The sequence below is a fragment of the Lepisma saccharinum genome, chromosome 30, assembly GCF_977018435.1.
Source record: "Lepisma saccharinum chromosome 30, izLepSacc3.1, whole genome shotgun sequence".
Taxonomy (NCBI): Eukaryota; Metazoa; Arthropoda; class Insecta; order Zygentoma; family Lepismatidae; genus Lepisma; species Lepisma saccharinum.
The window spans coordinates 15208420-15228880 of NC_139258.1; the positions used below are offsets into that span (position 1 = coordinate 15208420).

Genomic DNA, 20461 nt, shown 5'->3' on the forward strand with positions numbered 1-20461 from the left:
AAAATTATATGCGTGAAATGTATAACTTTATTATGACATTCATTTTGCAAAGGGGGCCACGCCCCCTTGTGCCCTTTCCTGACGCCCATGCGCACAGGAATGAATCAACTACGACGAAACGTTATATGAAGCACGTGGATAACGGTATTCCGTAAGAACTCCGACATCGATTTAAAGAAAAAAACATTGGAATTTGCTTGGTATGCGACCTACAAGGCGTGTAATTTCTTTCATTTACAATTTAAGCAACCGTGATATTGCGTTTTTCTTCACAATCTCATACGACCACGCACAAGACGCTGGAATCGAGTCGATTTGATTCTCAATCGAAGAGCAAAGCATGACGCATGCGTACAACTTGTTTACAACTGTACCAACCACACATTCACATACACACACACACTTACACACATGACCTTTCCAAAATGGATGCTGATGTGTTCGTTTTATTTAGTGACCATAACAACTGGATTTCTGCTTTCAGACAACAAGTTTTTCGAAATTTTGATATATCTCGGGTAGTGAAGTGCATATAGTTAAAGTGGACATCGTTGTGAAGTAGAAGCAGCCATTCATATGATGTAAGTTGATGAATGAACGTGGTGGCAATTTTCACGTCTGTGTGTATGTCTTGTTTGTGTGTTGCGTATTTTCTTAGCGTTAAGTGTCTGGTATTGTGCAACAGGAAATAGTGGTGAAATGATAGAAGAAATACACAGTCTACTTCGAGAAGACATTTATTAAATTAATATCAACTGATACTACGTGATATTGTAAATAGGCTAAGCTGTGTATTTTTCTCATAGTTGTAAATGAATGGCATCAGACATAGGCTAGGTGAATGCGAAGTTTACCAGCATCTAGGATGTAATGAATTCATGGGAGTGATATGTAATTGACGTTGATAAGCATGCATTTTTGTTGCTTGTGGTGTCACATTTGATGATGGGATTAGAGGGTAGTGTTATCCCTGCTGTGACAATCGTAGAAACTGTGTGTTCTTTTCATGCCATCATCGTGGATTATAATTAGAGGTAAGTACAACCAATAGACATATTTTGTTATTTGTCGTAGTATTATTTTTACATTATTGTAGACTAAATTAAATAATTGAAATTTGTCCTTCAAATTGCGTAACAATTTGGACATAAATATGTAGAGCAATTGCGTATTGGGAAAAGTTTGTTTTGTTAGCATCCTACTATACTAGCTCATATTTGCGCAAAAAAAGATCCGTATGCGTAAATTAGTTGTATATGTCCCCACGAGTTTCTGTTTAGTGTAGATTGATTGTCGAATGTTGTTATGATAAGTTGCCCCTCCCACTTCCTTCTTTCTCCAAACTCCAGTTTTGTAATATTAGTAGATATACCATCTTCCAGGACAAATCTTACCCCTGGTTGACTGTACCAATGTGTTCATTTTTATTTTATGATGATTCTACGGTACTACTTTACTATACCTGAGACACCTGGGAATCATTTCTTTCGCACTTTTTTACATTGCTAACGTACTATTCTGCATTCCGGAACACTTATTTAGGTGAAATAATTGAATTTGTTAGGAAAGTAATGTATATTTCTTACATTTACGAGTACTTACTGTTCTTCATTATTTCCACACACAACATGGCGATAGCTTACCGTTGATCATTCCTTGAGCCAGAAAAACCATTGACGTTAGCCCAAAAATTCATGATAGCCCCACAAACCATCACGGGGACGAGGTATGCCTACTAGGTTAGGTTAGGCCTGTTAGGTTTGGTTCCATTAGCACTCCTTTCGTTCAATTTAGCATATACGGACAATACGAGAGCGTATTGTGCTCTCATGCAGGAAGCAAATGGCGCCAGCAGCAATAGCACGTCGGAAATAGATTTTCGTACAAAACCACATGCATTCGCATTAAAATGTATCAAAATTACATTCCCGAACATAACAACGCTACAGAAAATGATTTGCGTAAGTACTTTCTCCTGTAAATTTGAAGAAATCTGTCTCAGGTATAGTAAAGTGTTACCGATTCTACATGTTCCACATGTTGTTCATGTGGCAAATGGTCTATTTTGGACATAAAGTATGCACATTAGTGCAAGACCTAATGAAGCCTTATTTCTTAAGGCTACCTAGGCCTACAATGAACTTCATGAGCTGTTATTTGTATTGATGACCCAAAGTGATTACTATAACATTATACTGCAAAAGTTTTGGTAAAACTATCAAAGCCGGGAATCCTCTTTAACTCGTTTATTCTGTAATTGTTTACATTCATACTTACTTATTCTGCATTGGGAAAGATTGTTTAAAAAGGGATTTTTTTTTAACGAAATTAGTATCTATTGTCGACATATCGAGTAATTATTGTTCGTTCTTGTCTTCCTTCCTTAACGGGCAAATCTTGACTAGTGTTGTGTTTCAAACGGCAAAGCAGTGTTTCAACCTTCTTAACAGAAAAATTCCCGCATAGCCCGAAAAACAATTCGGGATAGTATGACCATCCACGAATAGCCCCAAAAACCATTCTCTATAGCCCCATGCACCATCACGGTAAGGTTAGGTTGCTTTAGGTTGGGCAATATAGTGAAAAAACTGTGTGTTTGCAAACACTTACCAGGGATTACGCCATCATATGCTCGCAACATCCGGTTCAAGTACATGGATAGAAATTCAAGCAACAGCTTTCGTGCATCGGACGGATATTATTATAGAGAAAAAAACATGAATTAGCAACCAAATACATTGAAAAATGCCAGACAACATTTCTACGAACTTCCAAAATTACACACAAACTCAATTCCGTAAGTACTTTCTCCTGTAAATTTGAAAACATTGGATTCCCAGCTTTGATAGTTTGGTAAATGTCTGTTATATCGGAGACACATTTCTTCATTTTTACAGACGAAACTAGTTACGGAAATGAGTTTCTGTAGCATTTTGAAAGTTCTTTGAGGTATTTTCTCACCGTAGAATGCTGCATAACAAGAAATAAGCACTTTTGATATAATAAACTTGCATTTTGTGCAAAGCGACAACATTATGCCGTTGTTTCCATTATGTACCTGCAGATTTCGCGAGCGTCGAAAGTCACGCAGTCTCGCCAGTGTTTCCAAACGTGCCTTCTTTTACGAGATTTTTTTTAAACTATGCTTACCTAACCTAACCTTGCCGGAAATGGTTCGTGGGGCTATCCGTCAATGTTTTGTGATGACATAATGAACACGAAATTAGGAATTTTTCGGTTAAGAAGGTTGAAACACTGCATACCCTCTCCAAATCGACAAAACACAAGCACGATGCGTGATGATCCACAGCTGTGCGTGCCATATTGTATGTTCCGCAACGGAAGAAAGGTACCAAAAGAATTACTCGTAATGTGAAAAATCGAAGTTATTTTCGTGCAAAAAGCATAATGGCACCTTCAACTATGTTCCGCAATACACAATTGGTAAGTACGAACCATTTGAAACTGAAAATACCTGATAGAAATGTGTCTCCGATATAACAGACGGTAAAAATCTGATATTCCCGGACGCCTATAAATTCTTCGTTTTGTCAATTTTTGACATTTGTACTTACCTATCTGCTTTGCGGAACATTCTTTAAGGTGTATTCACGTTTTTCGTCCTGGAATCGGTGGGAAATTTAAACTAAAAAATTATTTTTGTTTGAAATTTTTGAGTCCAAATTTCCCACAGATTCCGGGCTCCGCCCCTGGGGTAATTGACCTACTGCCGCTAACGCAGCACCGCCTCCGCTTCGGCTTTATCTATAGAGTCCCTGTTAAAGGCATGTTAGAAATTGGCCTAACTCACCTGCCCCCAAATGAGCCCCAAACTTTTAAATTTGGAGAAATCCGTTACATCACACAAAACACCTTCCAGATGTTAGACAACGCTACAGGAACTTATTACCGTCAGTAGTTTCTTCTGTAAAAATGAAGAAATCTGTCCGGAGAATTTTCAGATTAGTACCTAACAGACATTTACCGATAGTTTTACCAAAGGTTTAACCTGGCATGGCTCCCGCCAAAACCTTCTCCGTTGTTGCCACAGATTTTGGCGCAAGCGAACAAACATGGCGACGGGCCAGACTACGACTGGTCATTTGCGAGTGCAAGCACAGATGAATCGCTACAAGAACATTCACGTCGTTGACAACGTGGCAACAAAGGACGTGCGAAGGTAGCGGAGACCCCTGGTAGGCAGGGAACAAAGCACGTGCTGTCTCCAATGGTTGAAAACACTCACGTGATGCCCGGGAAAGTCTTCTAGCAGATGGAAATCTACGGTTTGGCGAGAACTGTGCCACGTTAAACCTTCTGCAGTATAGAAAGGGGGTGAGGGGTTATATTTATGAAACTGTATGGATTACTCCAGCATAGTAAATCTTGATTTGATTAAAAATATACAATTTCCATCTTTGTCAAACTAGATTAGCAAGCTCTCATTTTTCTGGAGCTATGGTACGATTTTACAATACCGGACAATTCCCCGATACAGTGGATAAATGGCCCCAAACTTTTAACAATATGTAAAACATACAACCCATTTGGATGCACACATGGGTAAACATTACCCAGGTGATATGAAATATATTTTATGATCATCTTCAATGTGTGCGTGAAACTTCGTTAGTTCACTAGCACAGGGTGGCTACTCATTTGGAATTCCTGGAATTATGCGTGAATTCTGCTTGAGTTTTTCTCTGTAGACGTGAAAAATTGCAACTTTTTAATATTCAAATCCCAATGAATTTGTACATATTTATAAATGCCCTAAGGCAAGCTTTTTTTCTTCAGTTCTTTTTATCAAGTTAAAAAAGCAGAATTCTCTCAATTCGTTTACTTTGTTAGTGTCCTTTGCAGAACAATCTATTTGACAGATGCAAGATTATTGCAACATAAGATATCTGAAGTTGATTACTTAAATTTGAGTTTGAAATTCTTATACAATGAATTATTTTTCCGTAGATTAGTATATCCCGTAACATTTGCGACTTGTGTTTGTGGAAGTATTTCGAGTCTGAGTATCTGGAATGGCAAATGTAAACTCCGCATGTTAAATTAAATATTTTAAATATGTATATATACCGTTTAATTGAAGTGAATTAGAGTTTTTGGATACATTAGAATTGCAAAGACTGTTTATATTGCTATGGCCTGCCCGATGGCGTCATCGCCTTGAAATCAAGGGGTTCCGTTTTCGATAACCGGTGGAGGAACATAGTGGTTTGGAGTCAAAGTGAGAATTGTAACAACGTAATAGTTGATATGTTCTGCTCACTCTCTCTACCAGGTTCAAAGGAGAATTCACTCTGAAGCGACAAATGTTGCATGTCACTGGATGAGTTGACTGAAGGCTTATGTAGTATGTGCAAAGTATAGTAAATCCTCGTTAATCCGGACTAATGGGGGGATAAGTCGACCGGTTTAACGAAAGTCCGGATTAACTGACATAACCTAAAAGATCAGTAGAAAGTACATACCAGAGACGGATTTCTTCAAATTTACAGGAGAAAGTACTCTGTAGCGTTGTTGATGTTCGGTAATGTAGTTTTGATCCATTTTAATGCGAATGCATGTGGTTTTATGTGAAAATCTCATTCCGACGCGCTATTGCTGCTGCCTCCATTTGCTTTCTGCATGAGAGCACAATGTTCCATGTGTTTGATGACATATACGTCGTAGTCAGTGTTTCAACCCATGCCATCTTTTCGCTATAAGATGACGTGTCGTTGTCCGTATATGCTAGATTGAACGAAAGGAGTGGTAATGGAACCTAACCTAACAGGCCTAACCTAACCTAGTAGGCATACCTTGTCCCCGTGATAGTTCGTGGGGCTATCGTCAATGGTTTTTGGGGCTCCAAATCGACAAAACACTGGCACAACGCGCGATGAACGGGTAAGCTATCGCCATATTGTGTGGAAATAAGTGGAACAGTAAGTACTCGTTAATGTAAGAAATAGACATTATGTTCCTTAGAAATTCATTATTTCACGTAAATAAATGTTCCGCAATGCAGAATAGTATGTTAGCAATGTAAAAAAGTGTGAAATAAATCATTGACAGGTGTCTCTGGTATAGTAAAGTAGTACCAAACTCCCTTTATTGCAACCAAACACATTTATTATGGTATATTTAATGCGGGAAACAGAATTTCATCAGTCGCCGACTTCCTTTTCTTTAGGAAATTCTCTTATTGACTTCTAACCACTTTTGCATTCTGCTTCTTTTTTTTCCTTTTGCCTGTCCGGATTAAGCCAAGTCTGACTTATCCGGGTCCGGATTAACGCGATTTTACTGTATTGTTATAGTTTGGTTCATTCTGAAGTGATGCGTCACTTGCGACTTTGGTGTGAAGGCTCCCTAAAAGCCAATTGTTATTTTTGCGGTTTAGTTTTTACGATGTGAGTATTCATTTATTTATTTTTTACATTTTTTTCCAGATGAGCACCCTGTGCTTATGCTTGAGTTTCTTTTGATGAGTTGCTTCGAAGATGTCATCATTGAAAAACCTCTCCTCTATGGGTCACCAGGGAGGAAAAGATGGAGAAGTGCGGAAACAGGGGGAGGTTATCAAGAAAGGATACTTAAAGAAGCTAAAGGTGAGATTTCTGGATTTTCCTTCACATTAACCCTTAACTGCTACGGTGCAGGACAGATCATGTGTTACACATACACTCTGTTGCACCCAAAAACTGTGGTGCGTATTATGCACGGAATAATTTTTTCATGTTTACAGAATCCTATCATGTTATATATCATTGTAAAGGTTGAATTCTGTAGTTTCTGAATATGGCAACAATATTCCATTCAAGATGGTGACACTAATGTGCAATGCAGTTGAAATAAGCCTATCACAAAATGAAGGACCTTTCTGATTTTTGTAGTATTTTTGATGAAAGAAAAGATAAGGAGAAAGAAAATAATAATTAAAATGTATTACTGGCTAAATAATATGACACATATGGTGTGTGTAAATGCCTTAATGAAAGAAATCTTGTTCTGGTGACTGCTAGTTTGAGGGATCCTGAATGGGCCTCTTATGAATGTTACATTAGTCATGCAAAAAGCATATATTTTGAAGTGTTTCTTTTTTTTTAGAATATGTAAAGAGAAAATGAGCAAAACCATGCATAAAAGTTTAAATGCACGATTTTTCACTTTGTAATATAATGTTCTGCAATGGAACACAAGCAGAATTTGAGCATGCACCTCCCATCACGTGGGATGTGTATCAGCTGTATTTGTTGGGTGAGAAATAACTTCTCGAGCACTGCAAATCCATAATGTAATTTTGAGCTCCCTTTCTACTATTACAGAATAGATAAGGTGGTTAAGGAGGGAAAGCTTTGGGATGCTGAATACAGTGGAGGGAGAGGGGGGAGGTGGCTTGGGTTGGTGATATACTGTTTACACAAGAGGATATTCTCCTCTTGGTCCACATAGCAACAGGTGACTCACTGAATAGGTATGATGTCACTAGCTCTTGATTGGCACCTTTACGATCTACAACTAAGAAAGCCATTTCCTGAACACGAGATAAAATTTTAGTCACTTTTCTCCATCTAAAACCAGGGTGCGCATTATACACGCACACGCATTATACACATGTAAATACGGTATTTTGCACATCGGACTAGTAGCATTGAGATGATACTAGCACCGAATGTCACATGATATACATACTTAAAACTTTGTATTAACTTAAAGTACTTCGAGATAAACAAATACAGGGTGCCTGGTTGCCATGGTTCCTGAATTTTCAATTCCAGTTCTTATTAAAGTTCAGTTAAAGAAATTTCCATAACTTTTTTTTTTAAATAAAGAGTGCAGTATGTATTTTTTCACGTTTGTTTTCTGCATCATGCGTTTCATTAAACCAAAATAATATACGTGCCATTTTTTTTTTTACTGTTGCTAGCAAAATTTTAACATCTGCAGTGTCATGGTGGAGTCAGTCATATATTATAAAATGTTTTGCTTAGTCATTTATGCTGTTACCTGTTGAGCATTCTTAAGGGAGGCCACACTCGTGCAAGAATTGATTATTTTTAATCCAATCTTGAATAATTAATAAAAAGCTTAATCTCAGTTCATGGCTTTCTTAGTTCGTAAAAATGCTGGCCCTGAGCAAAAGGGGCTGGCACTTGAATTATTTTTAGGTTTGTCTACCCCTGTTTATAAAGTATACCATATTATGCTAGTTTGGTTTTCAAATATTCATAATTTTGCATATGAAAATACAGAATATTAGAATAGCTGTCATCTTATCACAATGTCTGTGAGAGCTGGGCTGTTTGAAAGTATGTGGCATTTTTCAGTTTCTGCAAGATTCCCAAATGTTAAATTTCAACCAATTACCTAGTCATATCATAAATTCTATTACAAAGTTAATAATGGACTACAGGCACAGTGAGCAAGCTATTGTATTAATATTTGGATGTTACAAAGGTACAGGTCTTGCCAACACAGAGCACCAATCACTGTTCAAAATGCCACTTCTGACCTTCTCACAGGCCCGAAGTCTCTGAGGCCAGTCATCGATCGCAGCATCGATGGGGAACTCCACCACTGCCTTCACAAGAGAACACTTGAGACTCGCAAGGTTTGGATGCCTGTTCCTACAGACCATGCCCTCCAAAACGGACCACAATCTGTAGTCCAATGGGCTGAGGTCGGGGCTGCTGGAGGGCCAATCAGCCGGAGCGATGAAATCAGGCACATTCTTCTGAAGCCACTCCTGTGTGGTCTTTGCCTTGTGGGCCGGTACTGAGTCCTGCTGGAAGCTCCACGGCTCATTGTTGAACATGGTGCAGGTCAACGATTTCACAAGTGGCTCAAACACTGTAGTTTGGTACACTTTCGCAGATGTTTTCACACCATGTTCACAGAGGTCGTTTTGACGATTGTAAGACTTCAATCGTGAAGATTTTTTCATCCGTGAAAAGGATCCTGTGTCCACCATTTGCATAACGCTGAAGGGTTTTTTTTGTTTTCTGCTCCCTCTGGACCTTAAGCTGTGGAGTGAGGAAGTGACCAGTACTTTGCCGATAAGAGCAGAGTCCTAGGTCACTTCGGAGCACACGCGACATTGACATTTTCGAAATGTTCAGCTTTCGAGCCATCACTGCTTGTTTCCTGACAGTTTTTCGTCGAATCCGCGCCGCCACTGCTTTCACGAGTTTCTGGCTCCTCATGCTGCGAGGTCTACCTTTGCTGGGGCGGTCACAGTATCTGTTGATGGTCCGATGCACGAACATCCTGCTGATATTCAGCTTTTTCAGGGTGTTGAAAATGTGTGATGGTGATTTGGCAACTTGATGCAGTGTGATTACTGCCACACGGTTCTCGTATACACCCCACTCCATTCAACTCACAGCCAAACACACAATGATATTGGTTGTTGTTTGAGCCAACATTGCGGGATTACCTTGCGAACCAGTGTTGCCATTCCTGTCTAAAATTTGTAACAGAATTTATGATATGACTAGGTATAAATACCTCAGCTCTATACAGACCTCCAGTTGACTAATAAGGGGTGGACCTTTTGAAGATACCCAGATGTCAACCTATTTCCACCCTGGACACCCTGGACTGCATTTTGCAGACTACGATGTACGCTTTTAGAAGGAACAACAGCCAATACGCAGCCAGAGCTATTTCTCTGTTCTCTGCTAGCGGACGGGGAAAAAAAGAAATTCGCTGTGTCCAATATTCAACTATTTTCTTGATAATGCATACACAGTACATATGAGTACAGTGAAATAATAAAGTAAATATTTCTACACGGGATTATAATATATCACTGCAGCATATAAGAACTCAAACTGACTCAGACTCGCAATGTTGGAGAACGCCCACAACAAAGAAGGGTCATTGTGTATATTGAGATGAATTTAACACCCATTGTTTTCCCAAGACAACAATAACTCAGCTGTCAATACGGTGACTATGAAAAAGAAACATGTTGTTTCCAGTGTTTCTTCTAGAAACGATGACTCTGGCTGTAGGCGACGGAAATTTATGGGACTTGGACAGTCAGGTGCAAAATATCAAACCTTAAAGTGGCGAGTTTTATGAAAACTTAAAATACAGAACACTGCGTTTAACTTGCGCGCCAAAGTTTCCTAACTGTACAATGTTGCACTCCCGCCATTGGCTGGTCAACAAGGACACGCTCTGTGTGGCCCTGCCCATTATTGCTTCTAAAACTGTAGGCAGTTTAATGAGTCAAAATTAGGGGTTTGGGGGGAGGGGGCAACAAAGAGTAAGAAATTATTACTGATTCTATGGAATGTGCACAACGTTGATAAAGAACATTTGCTAGTATACACTGTAATGTACATGCAAATTAAAAAAAAAACTGCAATATTACAGCAAAACATCACTGTCGCCTTGGACACTGGGATTTTTTGAGCCCTGTCTGTAAACATGACGTTATGGATTTTGAATATATTAATCCAACTTTACGAAGCAAATTTTGGATTTCGATGTCTCCCTTCCCCTTGCACCCTTTTGAAAAGTTTCTATGCATGCTTATGCCATTGTTCATTCCTTTCCCTGAGGTTGCAACTGATCACTGTGAAATATCCAACATTTCCTAGAGCCTTCTGAACATGTTGTTCCCTGCAAGTATATGTAAACATATATGTGTTTTGACAACTATTATATTTACAATGTGGTTGTGTCAGCTAGGGCAGAGCCGATTCCAATGCTCCACTTTTTACTGAATCCCACCAATATCAATTCCGATAATTGGGAATTGAAAGTACAGGGTGCATTTCAAAAGAGAGGGCCAATTATTTTTTTTAAAAAGTGACTCCCAACACTAATCAGATCGTGCTTGTGCAGTAACATCAACTGGTCCATTGGCAACCTATAAATCATATTTTGGCTGTTCAGCTGTTGGTTATCGTGCAATTAGAGCATGTTAAAAAGTCTGCATTATTAGGCAATCCCGGCATGGTTAGACAATCGCTCCAGTTGAGAAGCATGATCTGTGATTTGATTTCTTAACGACAAAGGTCACATTGCTGCTGAAATTCACCGAGAATTGTGTGAAATGTGTGGTTCAAATGTAATGAGTGAAGGTACGGTAATGGTGTCCAGCAAATGGTTCCCTCGAATGGGAACTTTTCGATCATTCCCCATATAGTCTGGACCGAACCAAGTGAGTATCACATCTTCCTGCACATCAAGAAGTGGTTTGCATCTTGACGATTTGAAGAGACTGAGGTGTTGAAAAGGGGAGTGTTGGATTGGCTGAACTCCCAGGCAGGGGGTATAAAAAAAAGTTTGTTCAGTGCCACCAAAATTCCTTGAAAAAGAATGGTGATTATGTTGAGAAATAAAGTAGATATGTATGTGTTCGTAACCACCAATACAGTGTTCCTACACTTCTTACAATGAATCGGCCCTTATTTTTTAAATGTGCCTCAGTTCAGAATATTTAAAAAAAATAATAATGTTTTAATTGCTACTAGAGCTCTGCGTTGTATACATTTTTCTCCACAATGATGCTACCCAAAAGGAAATTATTCATCTTGTAATTTCCAAGATATTTGCAATCTGCGAAAGTGCCACGTGACATTTTTGCAGACTTCGTGGTCTCTAGAAAAGCATGGGTTATTAAATATGAACAAATACTTTCTGATAAAATACCACTGGTGTCAGCAGATGCCAATGTATGCAATTACTAATTCTGGTTTCAGCAATATTGACCGGCAAGTTCACAATATTCAAAAAAGGACATTTTTCTCATCTACAGGGTGGCGACAGACCTGGAAAACCTGGAAAACCGGGAAAAGTCAGGGAATTTGAGGTGTCAAAACAAGTCAGGGAAATGTCAGGGAATTTCGTCTTCATTGACTTTTTTAATTTTTTTTATTTAAAGATATCATTATGGAACTCTGCACGGGAACAGAAAATTATTATAACTCGGGCACTATGGGAGCAATCTACTTCGGATAAGTTTTGTTTTGCAGCTAAAGCATCATAGCAAGCAACAGTGTACAATTCAGAACGTCTTACCGAGGAAGGTGGTTTGGTGGGCGCGACCCCCGAATTTCAATTGAAAAATAAAAAATCTGAAGTTTGCCCCCTCTTCTCCCACTATTTTGGGAAGAAGGCGCGAACTTTAGTATTCTTTTCAAAGAATGAACATTTCTGAAGAAAATGAAACATGTTTCATGTTCTTGGGTGCCATACAAGTAGAATAATAAGCCAAAATGTGATTTATTATTTTTTTTTTTACAAAAAATATGTAACTTGCATTTTTGGAGGAAAATTGTTATAACTCTGCCACTATAGGAGCAATGTACTTGAGATAAGTTTCGTTTTTCAGATAAAACATCAGTGCATGTAACCGTATACAATTCAGATCGCCGGACCAAGGAAGGGGGCATGGGGGGCACGACCCTCGAATTTTAATGGAAAAAACAAAAATTTGGAGTTTGCCCCTACTTCCCCCGCTATTTTGGGTAGAGGGTGCGAACTTTATTATTCTTTTCAAAGAATGGACATTTCTCAAGAGAACGTAACATGTTTCATGTTCTTGGGTGCCATACAAGTTGAATAATAAACCAAAATGGGATTTTTTTTTACGAAAAATATGTAACTTGCATTTTTGGAGGAAAATTGTTATAACTCGGCCACTATAGGAGCAATGTACTTGAGATAAGTTTCGTTTTTCAGATAAAACATCAGTGCATGTAACCGTATACAATTCAGAACGCCGGACCAAGGAAGGGGGCATGGGGGGCACGACCCTCGAATTTCAATGGAAAAAACATAAAAATCTGAAGTTTCGCTTTTTTGGGGATAAAGCGCAAACCTTAGTATTCTCTTCAAAGAATGGACGTTTCCAAAGAGAGTGAAACATGTTTCATGTTCTTGGGTGCCATAAGCCAAAATGTAAAACACTGTTTTTTTACTAAAAATAGGTAATTTGCATATTGCTCAGAAAATTGTCATAACTCGGGCACTATGGGAGCAATCTACTTCGGATAAGTTTTGTTTTGCAGCTAAAACATCATAGCATGCAACCGTGTACAATTCAGAACGCCGAACTGAGGAAGGGGGAGGTTTGTGGGGCGCGACCCCCGAATTTTAATCAAAAACTATAAACATCTGGAGTTTGCCCCTCTCTTCTGCTATTTGGGACAAAGGCGCGAACTCTATTATTCTTTTCGAAGAATGGACATTTCTCAAGAGAACGTAACATGTTTCATGTTCTTGGGTGCCATACAAGTTGAATAATAAACCAAAATGGGATTTTTTTTTACGAAAAATATGTAATTTGCATTTTTGGAGGTAAATTGTTATAACTATGGGAGCAATCTACTTCAGATAAGTTTTGTTTTTCAGATAGAACATCACAGCATTCAACCGTCTACAATTCAGAATGCCTGACCGAGGAAGGGGGTTTGGGGGAGACCGACCCCGAATTTCAATGAAAAAAACATAAAAATCTGAAGTTTCGCTTTTTTGGGGATAAAGCGCAAACCTTAGTATTCTCTTCAAAGAATGGACGTTTCCAAAGAGAGTGAAACATGTTTCATGTTCTTGGGTGCCATAAGCCAAAATGTAAAACACTGTTTTTTTACTAAAAATAGGTAATTTGCATATTGCTCAGAAAATTGTCATAACTCGGGCACTATGGGAGCAATCTACTTCGGATAAGTTTTGTTTTGCAGCTAAAACATCATAGCATGCAACCGTGTACAATTCAGAATGCCGAACTGAGGAAGGGGGAGGTTTGTGGGGTGCGTCCCCCGAATTTTAATCAAAAACTATAAACATCTGGAGTTTGCCCCTCTCTTCTGCTATTTCTGACAAAGGCACGAAGTTTAGTATTCGTTTCAAAGAATGGACATTTCTCAAGAGAATGAAACATGTTTCATGTTCTTGGGTGCTATACAAGTTGAATAATAAGCCAAAATGTGATTATTTTTTTTATGAAAAATATGTAATTTGCATTTTTGGAGGAAAATTGTTATTACTCGGGCACTATGGGAGCAATCTACTTCGGATAAGTTTTGTTTTACAGATAAAACATCAAAGCATGCAACCGTGTACAATTCAGATCGTCGAACGGAGGAAGGGGGGTTTGATGGTGCGACCACCGAATTTCAATTAATAAAAAAACATAAAAATCTGAAGTTTGCCCCCTCTTCTCCCGGTATTTTAGGGAAAAGCCGCAAATCTTAGTATTCTCTTCAAAGAATGGACGTTTCCAAAGAGATTGAAACATATTTCATGTTCCTGGGTGCCATATAAATTGAAAAATGAGCCAAAATGTGTAACTCTGTTCGGAAATGTAGCATGGATATGTTGCAGAGAGGGGGGGAGAAGGGGAGGTTTGCCATCAATATGAATTTCCCACGCTTGCTCCAGACCTGTGTCAGAGTTTCCACCCAAACATAAGAGTATGAACGTCCAAAAAGCACATTCATTTCATAATCAGCACCATGATACCATATATCATCATCAGGCCAGTACGACCTTACTCTGATGATACCATATGCTATCATTGGGGGAGTAAAGGTTAAGCCTCTAAATATTACGTGGGAAATGCATTGAATTATAATTTTTTCTTGTCCATATGGGAGTAGTAAGGGGACTTGTCACGTAGTAAGGCATTTTGTTGGGCAAACTGAAGGAACATGGAAACAAATAGGTGATACATACGGTTTTTGTTGAATATCCCCACCTGACAAAGTATCTCACTACAACATGCAACAGAAATTGCATGGACTGCAAATATGCTGCTGGAATTTTATTACTCTTCTGGCTCACTTCACCTTATTTAATGTAGCAGTGCTTATGAAGGTTTTCTTTCATCATCCTGACGTGTTACTGGTTTTGCACAAGTTAACATACATTTACAATGACATTGCACTATTTTTAGATATCAAGAAGAATTCAACCAAACGGGATATATATTGAATACTATCACGAAAAAGTGAAACATAAACTGCATTGGTGAACGTTATAAAAATTGGCAAGAGCATGCTCCCAACCTCAAATTTACTGTAACACTAGTATTGCATTGAAATTAACGCCACTCTCTGTCCTGTCTGTTTAAACTCGTGAGAGATGGTCATTAATCTCTCACAGGGTAAGGGTAATATCCAATATTATGAAACAAAATACTAATAATAAAAATACGTAAATATTTTAATATCATATTTACTCGATTCATTCAGTCATAAAAGCAAATCACTTTCTTCAAGGATTGACTTTTCTCTGCCAGCCCTGCTAAAATTTCACTTTCCATCTACTGATTTATTTGAGGGGTGGCCAGAAAGTAATTTCCAATTAGTAGGTACATTGATTTTTCGCAAACGCCAAAACCATGAAAAACGGTAATTGCTGCGAAGTTATGTTTAGGAATGTGCAGTGCTGTCTGGATACATTTTTCGCCCATTCGAAATATCGAAATAATGCGAATTTGGCATAAAATGCGAATTGTTGGCGTTTTTAACGATTTTTTTAAAAAGAAATGTCCTAAAAAAACAAAATATTCCATGAAATCCAACATTCTTGTCTTTTCCTAGGCCATGTTTGTGTACATAGAACATGCAAGTTTTCCAACATTTTACTCAAGAGTAAATTGTAGAGTTATACGAACATATAATAATTCCGACAGACACATTAAATCATGTATTTCCGACGATTTTTTCAACTTCTATCAAAACCATTTGCATCACAGAGCAAAGCGGCAGGGTTCTAACAGGAGATCGAGTGCATATCTACCGTCACATGGGAGCCTAATCTTCGTATTTGTCACACAAGATATGTTTTGAATTACCAAGCTAAGTGCGCACCATTGGCATTTGTCGAGCAAGTAATAATGGAGATCAGTTGTTAGGGCGTCTGATTACTATGCGAGAGACCCGTAGTCGATCCCCTGCGAGGGAGAACCGGGATGTTTTCCACCTATTCAAACTGCTCCAGCGCCCACCCAGCATCATATGTAGCTGGTACCTTGAGGAAACTTTGAGGGATAAAGGTAGCCAGGAGCATGGTGCTGATCACATCACCCCCACCTTCAGCCATGATCAAGAAAGTGTTGGACCCTAACTCCACACCCCTATACACCTTCATGGAAAAGTGTAGGGGAGCACTTTACTTTTACTTCCTCAAAAATCTGTTCCGACATATCAAACTGTCACGAAAATACGTAGACCATGTGACCTACAATTTAAAATAATAGTTTAAAAGCACAATGAAGTATTAAGTTTCGTTATATTTCGCAGATAAATGTTCTAAAACAAAAACGCGAATTTTGGGAAAGTAACACTAACAAGTCAAAAAAAGATAATGCCAATTTTTGGTGCTATAATATATCGGTATCTGTCACGTGAGATTGATTGATTTTTATTTTTTGGTGCGTCGCCACTTATGGTCATTATGCACCCTTCAGTATATACAGGGAAAATTCCATTATCTAAAATCCTTACCTTAAAATTAGAAAAATGGGGTATGGAAAATAACTTTCCCAAAATAACTTTCAAGATATCAAACTCTCACGAAGAGTCGTAAGTAATTTAAAAACACCGTGAAGGTATAATTTCGGATTTTTGCCAGGAAATGCGCTAAAATGAAAATGTGCATTTTGGGAAAAATAACACCGTATAGTAAAAAAATTAAAAAATAAGAAAATACACCAATTTAAAAAAAAATAACAAAATGTTAGTCCCTACTGATTAGGCATAAATAAAACAAGAATATCAGTAGTAATTCATTGCATTAGTAACAGTGAGTAACTTAATTTTCGGCATAATCACCACCGTTGTTCTGGCATTTGTCGTAGCATGTCACTAAATTTTGTAGGCCCATGTGCTTGACAAACAAAGACTGCAACTATCTCTACCGCAGTGTAGCTGTCAAATCCTTGCCCTGCTAGAAACCTCTTCCGTTAAACCAGGAGATGAAAGTCAGTACATTCAAGGCCAGGGCTGTACGGGGAGTGGTCCAAGATCTCTCACCTGAAGTGATGCAAAGGGCCTGTGTTGTGCTGTATGGGGTTGTGCACATTCGATTGGCCTTCCGTGAATTGTCTGCACCATCGTCTGACCATACTATCACTCACGACGTCCGGTCTGCACACATCACACGATTGCTGGTGGCTCTGTGCCAAATTCTGAGCGTGCAATGTAGGCTACATCGCAGTCTGTGGAAGACTGTATGAGAGCTGCAATCTTTAACCTAGAACTGTCCTAAAACGGTTGCATTGCAACTGTACCAGATTACAGCTACATGCCACGTCTTCCTGCCTGCATGTGTGTGTGTGTGTTGCTCTCCGACCACTAGTGCTGCATATAGGCACCATTGGAGCTTTTTTCATGATGCCCCTTGTATATGAACTTTCAGAAGCTTTTATTATTAGTGTTTTAATGTGTGGTTAGCTAAATCAGGTACCTATACAATGCAATTCTATAAATTCCTTGCGTTAAATTTCTAATACCTACATACCCTTTTCGGCAGCATTAATGGTATAACTGCATGTTGTCAATTTCACAGTACTGCACTTGGATATACTGTACTGAAGCAGAAAACCCATTGATAATGTAAGGAAATATGACACTTTATTTTGTTCGATTCAATTGTTTCACTTATATGAAAGAGTTAAGTTGTTTGCTTTACAGGGGAGAGAGAAGTAGCTTTATGCATTGAAAATTGAGTCTGCACTCATGGTTCTTGCAAGCAGAGGATTCCAAACTTCAGTGGAAATATCAACATATAATACCGAGAATGGATAAGGAGACTGATAAATTACAAATTGTATTTCTTAATCATTCACTCTTATCTCATTTAGTCGTAACTTTAAAAATAATCAAGTATTTTAAACTTACTGCATATGACAAAATTCCGTAACCCTTCCCTAGCTTGTGAATTGTAATAATTTTCCAAATTCACTATTTTGCAGTTTGAATTCAAATCATATAGAATAGAGAAATTAAGTCAATTTCATAGAAGATAATATTGGTACTTAACAAATCCATGCCTGGATCTGTATGAGTTTATTATTTCAATTTCCAAAAACATCGATTTAATTTAGTTTGTAATTGTCAGGGAAAAATGTAAATTTTGTCCTGGAAAACCTGGAAAAGTCAGGGAATTTTATTTTTGCTTGTTTGTAGCCACCCTGCATCTACCAAGATTTTCTGTAGCTCTTGTTGACAGTATTGATATATACCTATATTCTTCTCATTTCTGTATTCTTATTTACAGACTATGAAGAAGAAATTCTTTGTCTTGAGAGGTGACTCGCCAGATGTTTCTTCTAGAATAGAATATTACGACAGTGAGAAGAAGTGGAAAGCTAACAATGCCCCCAAAAGGTAAGTAGAATATGATGAAAATTTACATTTCCAGCTTAAATGTGAGTCCTTATGGATGAGCTGACAGTGTTGTCATAAGTGCTTTATGGCTTCTCCAATCTTCAAGTTTTCCTGCACAGAATTCACTGAAAGTGACAAATGTCTCTGTGTTGCAACACTGTAGGAGGGTGCCCATAATTTTCAACGGTACAATCGTGGCGAGTTCGATGCGTGAAGACGAGAAAATAGCAAGACTCATTTTTATCAAAAAACTAGGGAGAAAAGTAAAGGTTAAATTACACTGAACTGGATTTCCAGAAGGAATTCCCTAGTTTAGGGAACATGACTAGGCCATGTTCTAATTGCAACTGCCTTTCTCTGCTAGATTCTGTGGAACAGCCAATCAGAGCGAAAATTTGGCCATGTGAAGATAATCTGCAACTTTGGCAAAGCAAAGTTTTTAGGCTGTGGTTTCCTAGTGTTGGTTGTGTTTTTGTTCACTTCTCGATAAAATAAAATTTAACAGAGATGATGTGCTTTCATGTTCAGTTCATTAATATTTAGTAATTTATTCAAAGCAATGAGATTTGTATGCAACAAATGTGATTAGCCGATAATGAAAATCCTTATTATTACAAGTGAGTTGAATGTTTGGCATATTTAGTTAAACAAAATATTTTTTTTATGAATGAATTCTGCGAATCTCATGTATGAATATGCATACCTGAGTTCATTGAAAAGTCCACACTTTTCTTTTCATTATTTAAATTTTTAGTAAGAGCAATAGCTATTCTCCTACAACGTTCTTCAAATCGCTCATCCATCTTTTTATCTTCTCTGCTCTGCTGAATGTCTTGTAGAAACAAAAGAACACCGACAAGTACAGTAACAAATATCGTGTGAGGCGAGAACTAGCCAGTACCACACCACTAGTCCAAGTCCAACTGGAAAATCCAGTAGGAGAACTAGCCTTGTGTGATTCAGGTATAACTTGTTCACTTTTCAAAGAACCGACCTCTCAACCGAGATCATCTGTGATTTTCAACCTTACAGTGATTGGGAGATTGATGCATGAAAATAGAAGAAGCCTCTTTTATCAAAACCAGTGACAACAGTAACTTGTTTTCAGAGACATAGTATCATAATAAATGGTACTTGCTAAAGGACGAACCTCTTCGCAGATGTCATGTCTGGGCTGGATGTGGGAGGATTGTAGTTATATGTGGATAGCGGTTCAGTGGTTAGTGTGCTGGAAAGAACAGCTAGACACCTTCTGAAAAAGAATCAAAGCATATATTGTTGTTTTTTATTTTATGCTCACCATATTATATGCATTCTAGGTATGCACTTAAAAACAACAACTGCAGAATCTTGTATTGAATTATTAATAATAATATCAACACAAGGAGTGGGAATAAGGCCAAGGGGGAGACCAAGATGACGATGGAAGGAGCAATTAGCGGAGACTGTTAGGAGAGGTGGAAGACTAGGGAAAAAATGGCGAGGCTTGACTTCTATGCCGACCCAGTCAGAGGCAGGAAATGGCAAAGGATGATTTTGATGGATATCAAGAAGAACAGCCCTTGAGGGCCAGTGTCTACCGACTGCTTGCGTCACTCCCACACAGAGGTGGATGATCATCCAAGCAGTTAAGGGTGGATAGGCGTAGTTTTGCCCATCCAAAAGGGGGGGGGGGGCAGCTGAGGCCAACTTTATTCATGTTTTTATCCATGACAAAAATCAACACAGGCTTTCTCCTTGGGAGACAAGTGATCCCCACATCATTTTATCCAAAAGAAATGAAATAGCTAAGTGGAGTAAATAGATGGTTGCAAATTTATAAAGGAACACACTTCTTTTAGGATAATGTGTGATCACATTAATGGGTAATCCTGTGTTCATGGTACAGTGGGATCCATCAGTATTACTGTGCAAATTGTCCATCACCATGTTTGTGCACTTTATTTTACCGAATAAGAGCTTCAAGAATTAAAAGAAAACTTAAAACATACTGTTGACAACTTCTGCACCGGCATACATAAAAATCCACCGATTAAAAACACATAGGATGTAAGAGAAAAATTAATGAAAATAGTCATAGACAATTTTCATGGCAATACTCATGGATCCCA

General features: G+C 38.3%; 1 protein-coding gene across 3 annotated transcripts in view; it reads left to right on the top strand.

The window, feature by feature from the left end:
* The first annotated feature begins 375 nt into the window (after positions 1 to 375).
* The window catches only part of chico (insulin receptor substrate 1 chico), a 69527-nt gene continuing 49441 nt past the window's right edge, over positions 376 to 20461 (top strand). For 2 of the 3 annotated variants that reach the window (XM_083115525.1, XM_083115528.1), the window contains exons 1-3: positions 376 to 1034; positions 6447 to 6605; positions 18241 to 18350. In XM_083115525.1, the coding sequence (XP_082971651.1) occupies positions 6498 to 6605; positions 18241 to 18350 (218 nt within the window). In that variant the 5' untranslated portion in view covers positions 376 to 1034; positions 6447 to 6497. The remainder of the gene's footprint in view (positions 1035 to 6446; positions 6606 to 18240; positions 18351 to 20461) is intronic. The other variant, XM_083115527.1, reaches the window with a different exon arrangement.